Raw genomic sequence first — 14,605 nt, forward strand, 5'->3', positions numbered from 1 at the left:
ACAGATTCAGGTTCGTGCTATGGTGCTAAAAACAGCAGTGCAGACATTGTGGCTTGGCCCGTGAAGCCCACACCCCTCCCTAGGCTACAGAGCCCAAGTTCTAACTGAGCCCCAATGTCTGCATGGCTAATTTTAACATTGTAACGAGCCCAAGTCTGTAGACCGAAGTGCTGAGACTCCCTGCCACTCACTGTGTAGACATATAGGGCTGCCAGCCCTTCAGGATTGTCCTGGAGGCTCCAGGAAGTAAAGATTAATCTTTAATTAAAGATTATGTCATGTGATGAAACCTCCAGGAATGTGTCCAACCAAAATTGGCAACCCTAGACATACCCTATGAAGCCCAGGTGTTTCAGCCAATCACATGACCCCTATTAATTCAGCCCACCCCCCCATCCAGAGCCTGGATGACAGTCAAGCTCCAGCAGTTGTCTGGTGCAGGAACCAGCCCCGCAGCAGTGGCAAGGGGCAGCAGCACTGGCCACACAACTGCTCACTCAGGTTTGGCTCCTCTGCTATGAAGGAAGCAGGGTCAAATCTGAGTGAGTGGCCTTGTGACCTGATGCACAGAATCGGTGCGACACTCACGTTGACCCCCTTCTCCCTCCCCACCGCCCACAAATTGGGCCCTAGGCACATGCCTAGCTTGCCCATGCTTTAATGTGGCCCATACACTTGCAAATGCTGCCTCACCCTTCCCCAAAGCCCCTTGCCCTGGCCTCACTGCCCGATTACTCATGCACCCACACCCATTCTCCTGCCCAGCTGCAGGGCCAAACCCACCACACTCATACCTAAAGATCATTCCCATCCCCATTCCCAGTTACCAAATTTTCCTGCAACTCATCCACCAGAACAAGAGAATCCCAATCCCGCATCCTCAACTGGTAGACACTCCCCTAACACTACCTCCCTCGACCCCTCCGGAACCTACCCACACAGCCTACACCCCATATTCTGACCCCTCTGGAACTGCTATATAGATGCAAAATACTGTTCTCAAAACAATACATGACTCTTACAGCCTCATCTGTACCCACCAAGCTCATTGAACCAACTGGCCCTTAGTGAATATCAAATGAACCTACATTACATCAACAAAACCGCCTGACACATTACCCAAATATCATGCTGCTCCTGGAGGGGCACGTGACCCATGGAAAAGACTGGGACATGAGAGACTTGGGTTCTATTCCCAGCTCCGCAACTGACCTGCTGGGTGACCTCAGACATGTTGCTTTTCACCTCTCTGCCTCTGTTTTCCTGCCCACTCTTTGTCATTCATGTTGGTTTACATTGTAAGCTGTTTGGGGCAGAGACTCTGTCTCACTATGTATTAAGCCCCTAGCACAATGGGGCTTAATACAAATAATAATTTCTACCCTCAGCACGCCTTGCAAACTCACACAGAGTCCATGCCCAAGGTCCAGTAGGAAGATTTTCATATATGTATGTATATATATATATCCACATTCATCCTGCCTATACGCAAAGATCATATTAACGCAACATTCAGATTGAGATTTCCATGCCTTTCACTTCCACTACCCATACCCCTCTTGGGACTGTTTGTTCGTATTCTTTAGCCCATGACAGACATGGATATTGTGCCTCACTGATTCCATAGAAAATTTGCTCAGTTTACACAGGGAAATGTGTCCTTTAAATTTACTTTTCCTTGTAAACTGAGCTAATTTGCTATGGAAACAATCAGACGTTACACATGGAACCCCACAATGCCATTTTACCACACTGTAAGTAGGCCAGTTACTAATTTGGAGACTGCAACCAGCAGAGGTGCAACAGAAGCGTTATTTCCAATAGCTGAGTCCCTGTCTGTCACCAGAGCCTGCAGAGGCTCATTCCTAGTGGATGAGCCAGGTCTTGGATCTGCTCCCTGGGAACCCTTGTCTCTCTCAGGGGAAAGGTCTGACCAAGAGCAAAGATCAGGCTTATCTTGGATCTGCTCCCTGTGAAGGTCTGAGTTTGAGAGTATAATGATCAATGAAACACCGCAGCAGAATTCAAAGTTGCTGAGAAAGGAGAAATGATTTGCACCTCTACAGGCTGGTTATCAAGTAGGTGAACAGATGCAGTGAGACTCAGTTAAATAAATCATCTTTTAAATCAACCTTTGCTCAATCAAAGTCCAGCTGTACCTATAGGTACAGCCACAGGAGAGACTGCTGGAAAGAATTCCCTAGAGAACAGCTCCACACAGACACAGGTAAGAACTTCCCTTCTTTCTTCACTAACCCCTTTCCCCCCAAAACATCCCGTAGTTACTATCCTGGTTAACTCTGTAGGTTTTTTACTTCCATTCCCCATAAAGCTTTCATGCAGCAAAAGGAGAAGTAACATTGAGCCCAGTGCTAGCTTCCCCACTTCCCTCTGAGGTGCATGAGTTCACCATCTGCCTTCCCCTGCACCTGAATGTTTCTTAGGCCTTGTCTACACTGGGATTTGCCTCTGTTTCAGGCTCTGGTGTAAACTCCTAGAGTTCATAGGACAAACCGCTATGAGCTGCAATTTTCACCAATGCAGCCTGCTCTGGTTTCCAGCGGGGTAAGCTCCATGAGTACAAATGGTAGCTTTGCCTGTCTACACTGAAGATTTGCCATAGTACAACTGCATGGTGGCTAGAAACAGGGTAAATCTTGAATTTTCAAAGGGAAGGCAGATAAATCATGTGCTGTGGGCGCCTCTTCTCTACCTACAGGGGAGCTATATTTGGGATGGCCTGAAGAACCTCTGCCAGGAGAAATTTTCCAAATTGGGTCTAGCGATAAAAGTATGTGTGGATACTAGGAAAGGATGCACCTGCTACAATAGAATTTACTTCAGTCTTAATTTCCCTTTTGTGGATATGTTCCGAGCTAAGTTTGAGGTACTGCAGTATATTAAATCCTTCCAGCTGTCTGATCAATGGGCAGGGTCCCAAGACACCAAAAGCTTCCAGTATCTTCCTTCAGCTTCCATAACACATCTGTGCCCCTCTGACCGTCAATACGCTAGCTGGCCTGACCCACCTATGCCTCTTCACTAAAGCGACAACTATATTTTTTTAAAGAAGGGGGGGGGGGTTGTTTTAGGGCTTGTTTACACATGAAAATTAATCTAGAATAAAGTCTGGTGTGAATTTAAAGCAGATTAACTATTCCTGATTAACTCTGTGTGGGCACTCTCATTCAAGAATAAGAGTATCTTATTCTGAATTAGTTAAATAGCTCAGAATAAGGTACTCTTATTCCAGAATGAGAGGGTCCACACAAGGAGTTAACTAGAAATAGCTATTCCAGAATATAACTGGATTGACAAGAGTGGTGTGTGCATAATGGTCAAGCACCCAAAAGAAGAGTTCCATCCCACCTCGTAGTACAAAAAAAGGTCACTTCGCTCAAAGCTACCTGTTTCTTTCTTAATCTTGCCCTCTTCTAAGAATTCCATTTTAGCCACACCTCAATTTTCTTTACCACTGGCACTCCTGTCAGCTTAATCAGCAGTATGGTTTCTCTCCCGTGAGGCCCTAGTTCTGGAAGAGACCATGACCACAGTTTTCCCATCTTATTTTCCACAGCAGAAAAGTTCTCTCTGGCATTCTGCCTTCAGTCAGTCTCCTCGTTAGCAAGAGGCAGACACCATATTCATCTAAGATGGAGGACAAAAGCATTTTCTTCTTTCTTTATCTTTGTTAAAAACACTTTGGCTCAAATGACCTACTCAGTGCATATTTAAAGGGGACATACTTCTTTTCCTGGTCCTGTTTTTACACACACCCCTTTTCCATCCTGCTTGGCAGAAATGACCTCTGCTCTCCAGCCTCGAGAATGCAAAATGACCAAACAAGAGGGGGAGAGTTATGGATTCTACCTGCGCATTGAGAAAAACAAATTGGGTCACCTCATCCGGAACGTGGAGGAGGGCAGTCCAGCTGACAGGGCAGGCCTGAAGGATGGAGACAGAATTCTGAGGGTCAATGGGTTGTTTGTGGACAAGGAAGAGCATGCACAGGTAAGTCTGACTATTCTTTTGGTCCCAGCCATTTCTCAAAATCTCAGCCCCACTTTTGGCATTCAGTTCAGCAAACCGTCACCTGCCACTCCTCACAGTAACTCCTGCTGAGAAATCTGAGAGCTGAATAACTGAGCCCACAGGATCATTTGTACCTCACATATTGGCTTCACTGGAGCTTGAGCAGAGGGGAAAAGATCCTTGATGAAATACCAAGGGCAGTGGAAGCTGCAGAGCTAGCATGTGCTGTGCTCCAGAGGGGGAAATTTATATCAACCATCTGGATGCTTTTCTGCCATTACCACCTCCAAGCTCATTCTATCCATTGCAGGTAGTGGAGATGGTCAAAAGGAGTGGGAATTCTGTAACTGTCCTCATTCTGGATGAGGCATCCTATGAAAAGGCAGAGAAAGAAGGGGTGAACTTTGAAGAGTTGGGTCACAAGCAGACAACCCAGCAGCAAAAGGAGCAGCTGCCAGTGATGAATGGAGTGACAGCACCAGTTCCACAGCCTCGGCTCTGCTACCTGGTGAAGGAGAGAAACAGTTATAACTTCTCCTTGAAAACCACAACTGGTGAGAACAATGGGTGTAGGTGGTAGGCAGTTTCCCAAGGGCACATTTCCTCTGGTTAGGTGTGGGGATGGCAGTTGGTTCTTTGCCAGCCTGTCCAATTTTCTGTCAGCTGTTGAAGCAGACTTGCTGAAACCATTTGTACCAGGCCCTCCTCAGTTGCCAGAAGCACCCTACAAATGATTGCTCCAAGTCCCATGCACCTTTGAACTACTGTGGGAACCAGCCCTCAGGGCTCTGGAGCTTATCTGAAGACAACCATCTGAAAGGGGCTGAAGCAAAGGATGACAGTGTGCAAAAGGCAAAGAGCTTCTTCTGATCTAGATGTGTTCACATGGGAAGCATGAAATTGAACTAAGGAATTTTATTTTTCTTTTGAACCCTCTCCATACTTGCCCTTTCCAAAATGCTAGGCAAAAGAATGGGTAGGGTTCTGTAGACCTGTACTGTCTCTCTCTGTTTGGAAAGTGCCTAACTCATGGAGGGTGCTAACACACACACTGTGCACTAGACTAACCCACGGATGAAATTTGGAAGTCTTTTAAACACAAAAAACTCTGACATGTGGATAAGCCACATTAAATAATAAAATTGGGCCTTAATCAAGTCAAACTTTAGAGTCACTCCATTCTCAGTAGTACTAACGATCAACCAAGCCACCATAATTGGTGCCGTGGGCACTCTCAGCAGAGAGGCAAACAATAGTTTGGGATAGATGATGAAGGTCCCTCCCCTCTCTAGGTTATCCCTCCAGGGTCAGGATAAGGCACACAGGTGCGGCTGTGTAGAGAAAACTTGTGCTGTCATGGTACCTCTTCTGTGGATAAACAGAGTCCCTTGGCTCCAGGGCTGTCACTACAGCACCTTACATCAGCATGGCATTTGCTTGGCAATCAGTGCAGGCATGTTCCAGTGGCTTGCTCTGTATAGTAAATTCTCTCACCTGTTCTAGGTCAGAAGGGAATCTTCATAATAGGCTTGTCCCCGCAAGGAGTGGCTGCAAAAGCAGGAGTCCAACATAATGACCGCCTGATCGAAGTGAATGGGAAGAACGTGGAAAATGACAAACATAAGGAAGTGGTTGAAAAGGTATCTGCTAGCACGACTCTTCTTCTTCCTTTATTTAAGGCCAGTTCCTCTTCCTGAGGCTACTGGGCAGCAGTGTCAACACTGTTTGAATGCATTCACAGAGCAGGTGAAAAAGCTGAGGTCAATACCGTGCATTATCAGAAACACTTCAGTCCCAAAATATGCTGCTACTTTGGCCTTTTTTCTTGGATGGGTCAGAGTAGCTGGAGTGCAAGGCTGTCGAAAAGGTTGGCTGTTCTTGAAAGTCAGACTTCCACCAGACACCCTAAACTTGCTTTGGAAGAATACTGCCCTCAAGTCAGGCCCAAGTGGTGTAAGCACCACAACTGTACTGTTGCCATAAGCCTAATTAAATAAATGGCAGCATAGTTCTAGGAATTCTGAAAATCTTTCTGGTGCCCAGGAGGATGAAGTCAGCATGTCTGGGATGGAGTCCAGTACAATGGGGAATCTTTCTAATATTAGGATGGTAAGACTGGAAAGCACAGAAGTTTGTGCTCCATGATTTACCTGAAGGAGGGTTTGACATGAAGATCTGGATAGTTAGGGAAAGAGGAGGATTTCCACGAAATGGGATTCCCTCCTGCTAAGAAACGCAAAACTAATTTTAACAATGCAGTTTAAGGACTCGATCAGAGCCAAATAATGTAACCTAGCTGTCAGTAAAAGGGGCCCAGAGCAAACAAAGTGTGCAAGAAAGCCTGCATTTCTGATCATGAAATGTCCTTCTGCCACATCCTCCCAACAACTGGTATATTCCTGTTTGTGGTGATGGTGGTTTAAAGATCTTCTTGGTGTTAGGGAATATAATGAATGTAGTTTAAGAGATCAAACCAAACACTGATCCACTGAGGGTAGCATCAGAGGTAAGGATGGAAAGAAGAGAACGTGATTTTTCCATTAGTCTCTCTGGTAAAAATCACACATGCTGAGGCTTTAACCATTCAAACATAGTATGACTATGAAGCAGCTTGGGCTAGAAAAGCTTTCAGAGTACCACTATCCAAACTACAAATTCTACAGCTTTCCACTGCGGTTCTCAAACTCCCAGGGAAGGTTCTCAAACTCCCAGGGGAGATGCAAGCTGTGTGGGGTTTTTGTTGTTGTTGTTTTTGTTTTTATAGCACTCTGGCTGTCAGCCCTGGGTGGCTGGGGCTCGCACAGAAGGGCCATGCACTCCCGGGAGGCAGGGACAGCAGGAGCTCCGCCTCCCGGCCTTGGGCTCTCCTCTCCTTTCCCCCCTGTCCCTCCCCCCAGTCCCTTACTGGGAGACAGCACAGGCTAAGGTTCTCCTCCCCACTGTCCCAATCCCATACCTGGAGGTGGCTCTCAATCCTGGAGTAGCAGCGCAGAAATAAGGGTGGCCATGGGGCGCTAAGTCTGCTGTGAAAAGTGATATTGCTGAATCTCTCTTTTCACATTGACACCCTTACTTCTGTGCTGCTGCTGCTGGCACAGCGCTGCCTTCAGAGCTGGGCACCCAGCCAGCAGCCGCTGCTCTCCGCTCTGCCTTCAGGGCTAGGTGGCAGTTTTTGTACATGGTGGGAAGACACAAACTACTACAGACACAAAGAAGTGGGGGGGGGGGCGATCAAATAAGTTTGCGAAGCAATCCACTATAATGATCCAAACCACTATATTAACTATGAAAAACTGCAGTACTTGTGTTCTGTACTATTGTTGCAATACTTTTTATAAGGAGAGAAAACATGCAGGTTTTGAGTGAGGATGGAGAGAAGAATGGGAGTCGAGAAGCAGAGGTATGATGGGGATAGACAAAACACACAAAGTTAGGGTATGGAATGTAGGGGGATGGAAGTAGCTCCAGAGCAGTCAGAGCTGAATGTATTAGCAACTTGTGGTAGGTGTGGCTGAGTCTACAGTCATATAGGCAGCACATGGGTGCACATATTAGAGCACCACCCCACAACCTAGTCTGTATAGACCCTACATCCCATTCACCTAGAGCCCACCATTGTACATCAAAGAACCTGCCAACATAAAGCTCTCCACAGCCCCCACGCTCCACTCAAAGGCCTGTGTTTGAAATTGTGTGTGTGTGTCGTTGCAGGTGAAGAAGTCTGGGAACCATGTTGTGTTTCTGCTATCAGACAATGAAACTGACCAGTATTACAGCAACCACCAGATGATGCTGAAAAGAGAGACAGCCAGCCTGAAACTGCTTCCCCATAAACCCCGACACGTGGAGCTCAAGAAAGGAGACAACGGCTATGGGTTTTACCTGAGGGAGGAACAAAATGGTAACGGTGAGAACCCAGCCATCAGCCAGGCCCCTGCATGCTCTGTAGTGCGCTTTTATGGGGCCTGCAGGACTCCTACTCTCCAGTGCCTACTACTCATCTTGGAAAGATCATTTCCTGCCCTGCTGCCAACCCAGTCCCCCCCAAACACACCTCACCACAGCCAGGCACCCCCAATTTATAGCCTGTTTTATACAGGAGGCCGGACTAGATGATCACAAATGGTCCCTCCTGGCCTTGGAATCTATGAATCTCTATCAAACCTTCCCATCTGAGGTGGAACATCCCACTGTGCTGCTTGTGGCCCTCCTCACCCACTACAGTCCAGCTCCCATAATCTCCACTTGGGGCAGCCTCCAACCCCACATTTTTGAGGGTCAGCAACGTGTCCAGAGTAATGTTTGATGTTTTTTCACAATAGAATCCTGACTTATCTGAATCACTTGAAAGGGATCCTTAGTTGCTCTCTCACAACTGGATTCACCAAAACCATGAAGCACTCAATTTTAAGTAGGCTTAAACTCCCCCACCCCTTGCCTCAGAGTAAACCACAACTTCTATGTGTCTTGTTCAGGGGAAAAGGAACCTGTATTCAAATCACTTTTAAGGAGATCTAGATTCTGCACTAGGGTTACTGCAGAATGAGCTAAATCAGGAATCTTATTTCAACCTGAAATCAGAGAATGAGTTTCTACCATCTTAAATATCTTTTATCATCCAAACCAAACACATCCATGAACAACTGCTTTTCTCTATTTGAACTAGGCCTGTATTCTTTTTTTTATTTTTTTTGGAGATCAGGTCATTTAATTAAGGACATTGATTCTGGCAGCCCAGCAGCCAAGGCGGGACTAAAGGACAATGATATCCTGGTGGCTGTAAATGGGGAGTCAGTGGAGGCACTGGATCACGACACCGTGGTGGAGAAGATTAAGAGGTGTGGGGAAAAGACCACATTGCTGGTGGTGGATAAGCAGACAGACACCATGTATAAACTGGTAAGGTAATGCAGGCTGGGGTTGGGCTTGTACAGCACCTCACTAGCTAAGACAGGGGCAGCAATGAAATAATGGGTCCATTCTGAAAGAAGCACCATTTCAAAGGTTTTTTAATAGCCCTTATTCAAATACTCGCTATAGCAATCATCTGAGATGGGCTCATGTCTCAGTCTCCCTCAGAAGAGATTTCTGCAGTATGTCACTAAACTTCCCAATTTACTCTTGCCTTAGACCTTCCTATATACTACTGGAACAATACCATATTTGAGCAGGTCAGTGCAGAGACCAACATGCTAACCAATTGCAACTACCAGGCAGTTTCCTACATGAATCAGAGGAGAAATCCCTGCTCACATTGTGAGCATGTTGCAACTTTCTACCTCTATCACTGAAGAAGTTTTAATAAGCAAGTAGAAATTCACAGGTGGGACCTATACTGACTGTTGTAAAGATTTCAAACGCAACAAGATGTTAGACTAGGGCTGTCAAACGCTTTAAAAGATTAATCATGTGATTAAAAAGATTAACCGCATCATTAATCACACTGTTGAACAATAATAGAATACCATTTAAATATTTTTGGATGTTTTCTACATTTTCAAATATATTGATTTCAATTATAACACAGAATACAAAGTATACAGTGCTCACTTTATTTTTATTACAAATACTTGCACTGTAAAAAACAAGATATAGTATTTTTCAGTTCACTTAAGTACTGTAGTGCAATCTCTATCACGAATGATGAACTTACAAATGTAGAATTATGCACAAAAAAAAGACTCCATTCAAAAACAAAACAAATGTCAAAGTTTAGAGCCTACGAGTCCACTCAGCCCTATTTCCTGTTCACCCAGTTGTTCAGACAAACAAGTTTATTTACATTTGCAGGAGACAGTGCTGCCCACTTCTTGTTCACGTCACCTGAAAGGGAGGACAGGTGTTCTCATGGCACTTGTGTAGCTGGCTTCCCATGACATTTACATGCCTGATGCGCTAAAGATTCATATGTCCCTTCATGCTTCAACCACCATTCCAGAGGACATGCGTCCAGACTGATGACGGGTTCGGGTGCAGACCGACGCATGTTCATTTTCATCATCTGAGTCAGATGCCACCAGCAGAAGGTTGATTTTCTTTTTTGGTGGTTCGGATTCTGTAGTTTCTGCATTGGAGTTTTGCTCTTTTAAGACTTCTGAAAGCATGCTCCACATCTCATCCTTCTGAGATTTTGGAAGGCACTTCAGATTCTTAAACCTTGGGTCAAGTGCTGTAGCTATCTTTAGAAATCTCACATTGGTACCTTCTTTGCATTTTGTGAAATCTGTAGTGAAAGTGTTCTTAAAATGAACATGTGCTGGGTCATCATCCGAGACTACTATAACATGAAACATATAGCAGAATGCAGGTAAAATAGAGCTGGAGACATACAATTCTCCCCCGAGGAGTTCAGTCACAAATTTAATTAACACATTTTTTTTTTAAATAAGCGTCATCAGCATGGAAGCACGTCCTCTGGAATGATGGCTGAAGCATGAAGGAGCATACGAATGTTTAGCATATCTGGCACATAAATATCTTGCAATGCCAGCTACAAAATTGCTATGCAAATGCCTGTTCTCGCTTTCAGATGACATTGTAAACAAGAAGCGAGCAGCATTATCTCCCGTAAATGTAAACAAACTTGTTTGTCTTAGCAATTGGCTGAACAAGAAGTAGGGCTGAGTGGATTTGTAGGCCCTAAAGTTTTACATTGTTTTGTTTTCAAGTGCAGTTATGTAACAAAAAAAAATCTACATTTGTAAACTGCACTTTCACGATAAAGAGATTGCACTACTGTACTTGTATGAGGTGAATTCAAAAACAGTTTCTTTTATCATTTTTACAGTGCAAATATTTGTAATAAAAAATAATACAAAGTAAGCAGTGCATACTTTGTATTCCGTGTTGTAACTGAAATTAATGTATTTGAAAATGTAGAAAAATATCGACAAATATTTAATAAATTTCAATTGGTATTCTATTGTTTAACAATGCAATTAAAACTGAGATTAATCACGTGAGTTATCTGCGATTAATTGACAGCCTTAGTTTAGACAGATTTTTCTGTAGGAGTTTTTACATTCATATAAACTCTTTCCTTTGCTTTTGGTCTTTCAGGCTCAAGTTTCCCCGTGTCTGTACTACCGGGAAAGACAAGATTCCCTTCCAGCTGAAGCAGAGGAAGAGCCGACCTCACATGCTGAGCAGGTGGTGAATCACAAACCCAAAATCTGCAGGCTGGTGAAGGGTCCTAGTGGATTTGGCTTCCGTTTGAATGCAACCAAGAATATGCCTATGCAGTTCATCAAAGAGGTACTAACCTGGGGCTTCTAGCCTGGGAGAAGCATGAGACACCAGAAGGGACAGTTTGTGCTACAGTTAGACATGCATTCCCTACTTTCTGTGCTGTGACTACACCCAGAGCAAGTCATTCTAAGCCATATATAACAAAAAGGCAAGGTCTGTCCTATGTGCTCTTGGCTGGTAGCAGAGGTTTTAGTCCTTGAACTCAGGATGAATTCATACCCCTAGAGGTGAAAGGATGGTCTTGTGATTAAGGTACAGGAGTGGGAGTGAGGAGACCTGGGATATATTCCTAGCTCTGCAAAACTTCTGGGGTAAATTGCATAAATTTTGTCTCTGTTTTCTCTTCTTCCTTAATATTTACCTAACCCACAGGAGTGTTGTACTGAATACAATAATATATGTAAGGGATCTGAGATCCACAAGTCACTATAAAAAGATAAATATGACAAACCATTCTCTGATCCCCTAAATACCACAGTTAAGTCTACATGATACCACCACCATGGCCAATTCCCCACAACAGAAGTCCTGTCCAAGTCAAAACCCATTACAGAACTGGTAATAAAAGTGGAATATATTGGAATACTATGTTAAAAGTCTCATCCTTTCTCCTTGTCCAATTAAGTTCTGCTCCAGAATAATTTTTTCCAATCCTTACTCTACCTCCTGTATTGGGAAAAAAAATCACAGAATATTCATTCTCTATTTATAATACTTGGGTGTTAATTCAACTTTAATGGTACTGTGCTGGTATCACAGCTTCAGAGCCTGTGTTTGCAGATACGGAAAGGTGGGCCAGCTGATGCAGCAGGACTGGAAGAAGAGGACATTTTGGTGGAAGTGAATGGCATGAACATACTGAATGAAACCTATGATAAGGTGGTAGCAAAAATCAATGACAGTGGTGACAGACTGACGCTACTGGTGTGCAGAAAAGCAACCTATGAATACTTTAAGTCTCAGAATATTCCTATTACTGCCTCTCTGGCAGATCAGCTATATGACACTACTGACCCTCCTGCTTATACAGAGAACCCACCAGCAGAGCCAGAGAGGACCTCACCAGAATCAGGAGAAAGGGTGGGTAATCTTGAGTTAACCAAATCTTGCCGACCAGGTGGTGGGGAAAGGAACCTGAAACAGTCACTAAATTCACTTGAGGTAGGGTCTGTGAATTCTAGTTGTATTCTGGATTTACAAGATCTGATCTACATTAATTAGTATGGAGAGGCAGACCTGGTTACAGCAGGTTACAGCAGGGTAGAACTGCCTTCTCTCCCTACTCCACAGACACAGTAGCTACTGGACCCTGGGAGGGGAGGGGATGGGAGGGGAGGAGAGGAGAGGGGGAGAGAGAGAGAGAATGTATGTATGCACGTGAGTATGTGAGTAAGAGCATGAGAGAGCACGGAAATACTCCCAATATAGCATTCATTAATGCAGATGAGAACCATATCCTCAGGAATTCTCTGTTCAACCACAGGGAGCACAGGACCCAAGTAACAGGGCTTAAATACACCTGTGAACATGGGAAAACCACGTGAAGTGCTCTAAAACAGTGCAGATTCTTTGGTGGGTGTGGGATGGATAGACTGTGACCAAGTGTGACCAACAAAGGTCCTGAGAAAAAAATAAATATTCTGACCACGCTGGTCCAAGGAAATTGTGCCAGCAACAAGAGTTTGAAATTTGCTACTGTCAGAAAAATGACACCTGTACTCAACTGCTCTGATCCCTGTGTGGATTCAGGGTCTTATCTTCTTTGCTGTGAAAAATAAACAAGTTTTTACTCCTGTTCATGCAGGAGACACAATAAAGCTTGGAAGAAACGAACTGGATTCTATTCCTCCACACATATTATCACCAGAATTGTTAACTAAGTTCCAACTGCAGATTCTTTCAGTGATGGTCTTACGTCCAAGGCTGGGTTTGCAGAGCTATAGTTAAACCCTTCTTTTTATCTGTGACCTTGGTGGATTTGATATGGAAGTTGAGCGAAAACATGGAATTCACACTAGATAATTTAGTCACTTTGTAAAGTGCATTTAAAAGAGCAATTCACTAGCTCCTCATGCAAAGTCAAATACCTACTGGGCATGGTTCACAACAGACTGATAGTTCACAGTGGCATGAGGAATCTCTATCACATTACCTACAACCATAAAATAATCAGAAATTTCTACTTATTGCTTTTCCACAGGCCAGCTCCTCTTCCTCCTCTTCACTCTCAATCGCCTCAGCGGAAGAGGATGATGACACACAGTTATGATGAGACAGACCACAACAGAAACCAATCAGACGTCTTCAAAGGTTTAAAAAAGTTCTCTTCCTCTGAGCAGTCTTTGTTCTTTTACCTCCCAGAACCACGCTGTGCTATGGAACTTCATACTTGTGAGGACGGGAACAGCGACTTCCTTCTAACTAACTTTCCCTGAAGGGGAACATCCCACCACCCCCAAGAACTATCACTCACTTATCTAATGCTGCTAATTGTAGTTGATTGGCCTTCTGCTCGGTGAAGTGGACAGTTACTTACTTCTACTATTGCTCTGTAAAAGCTTAAATGACTAATCAGAAACATCTTTCATCTTGCGGGGGAGGAAATGCGATTCACAAATCAATAAGTATTTTGGCCTTTTAAGCACAAGAAAGCTCCTTAACATAGAAATTGATCTCTCACGTCCTCCACAAGAGACCTCTTTCCTCCTAATCAAAGCCCATCTGCCAAATCACTGTGGCTATTACATGCTATACTTACTGTAACACAATCAGTTTAACCCAGTAGATGTAATATATCATGACAAGCTAATATATTCTGTGAATAACTCTCCTTTCACTTGCTAACAAGCTGTAGATATCGTCCATTCAAAACAATAGGTTAACTTAATTGTTCACTGTTCAGAAGTTACAAGCACCATTCCCTCCACCCCACTCTCCTAGCTGAAGATCACGGCAGTTTAAACAGTGTCTGTAATTCAGTGTAAACAGCTTTGTTTGACTACATGCCAACACCTTGTCTCTAATGCAATATGATCCAGCTCTGTAGTACCCATAGTGGATGCTATACCTCCTTGCTGTAAGCTTGAGACAAAGCATAAATAAATCATTCAGAGTGGCTATTTCTCTTTCCCAGGTCTTACTCCTGCCATCTATGATGTATGTTCCACAACAGCTTTAAACTGAGCAAGGTCTGGGAGAATGGTTTTCAGGAAGCTATACGTTTAAGTTGCATGGGTGAAATTTATCTTAGTGACTTGCATTAAGCCAACAAGGGACATGGACTGATGTAGAATATATCGGTCAGTGGGGAGCACTGAATTTCTAG

At 44.1% G+C, this 14,605-nt stretch overlaps 1 protein-coding gene across 3 annotated transcripts; it reads left to right on the forward strand.

The window, feature by feature from the left end:
• Positions 1-1,966: 1,966 nt before the first annotated feature.
• PDZK1 (PDZ domain containing 1) lies at positions 1,967-14,399 on the forward strand. Of its 3 annotated transcripts, none has more exons than XM_037906228.2 (9): positions 1,967-2,227; positions 3,800-4,011; positions 4,343-4,586; positions 5,536-5,672; positions 7,744-7,939; positions 8,735-8,931; positions 11,092-11,286; positions 12,061-12,360; positions 13,481-14,399. In XM_037906228.2, exons 2-9 carry the CDS (start codon positions 3,802-3,804, stop codon positions 13,547-13,549), a joined length of 1,548 nt encoding a protein of 515 aa, XP_037762156.1. In that variant the 5' UTR covers positions 1,967-2,227; positions 3,800-3,801; the 3' UTR covers positions 13,550-14,399. The 3 variants fall into 3 exon arrangements, with proteins under 3 accessions (XP_037762156.1, XP_027679041.2, XP_037762163.1); XM_027823240.2 differs by having other exon boundaries at positions 2,071-2,227; positions 7,744-7,933; XM_037906235.2 differs by lacking the exon at positions 1,967-2,227 and adding an exon at positions 2,864-2,887.
• Positions 14,400-14,605: the final 206 nt, after the last annotated feature.

This window comes from Chelonia mydas, chromosome 1 (assembly GCF_015237465.2).
Source record: "Chelonia mydas isolate rCheMyd1 chromosome 1, rCheMyd1.pri.v2, whole genome shotgun sequence".
Lineage (NCBI taxonomy): Eukaryota > Metazoa > Chordata > Testudines > Cheloniidae > Chelonia > Chelonia mydas.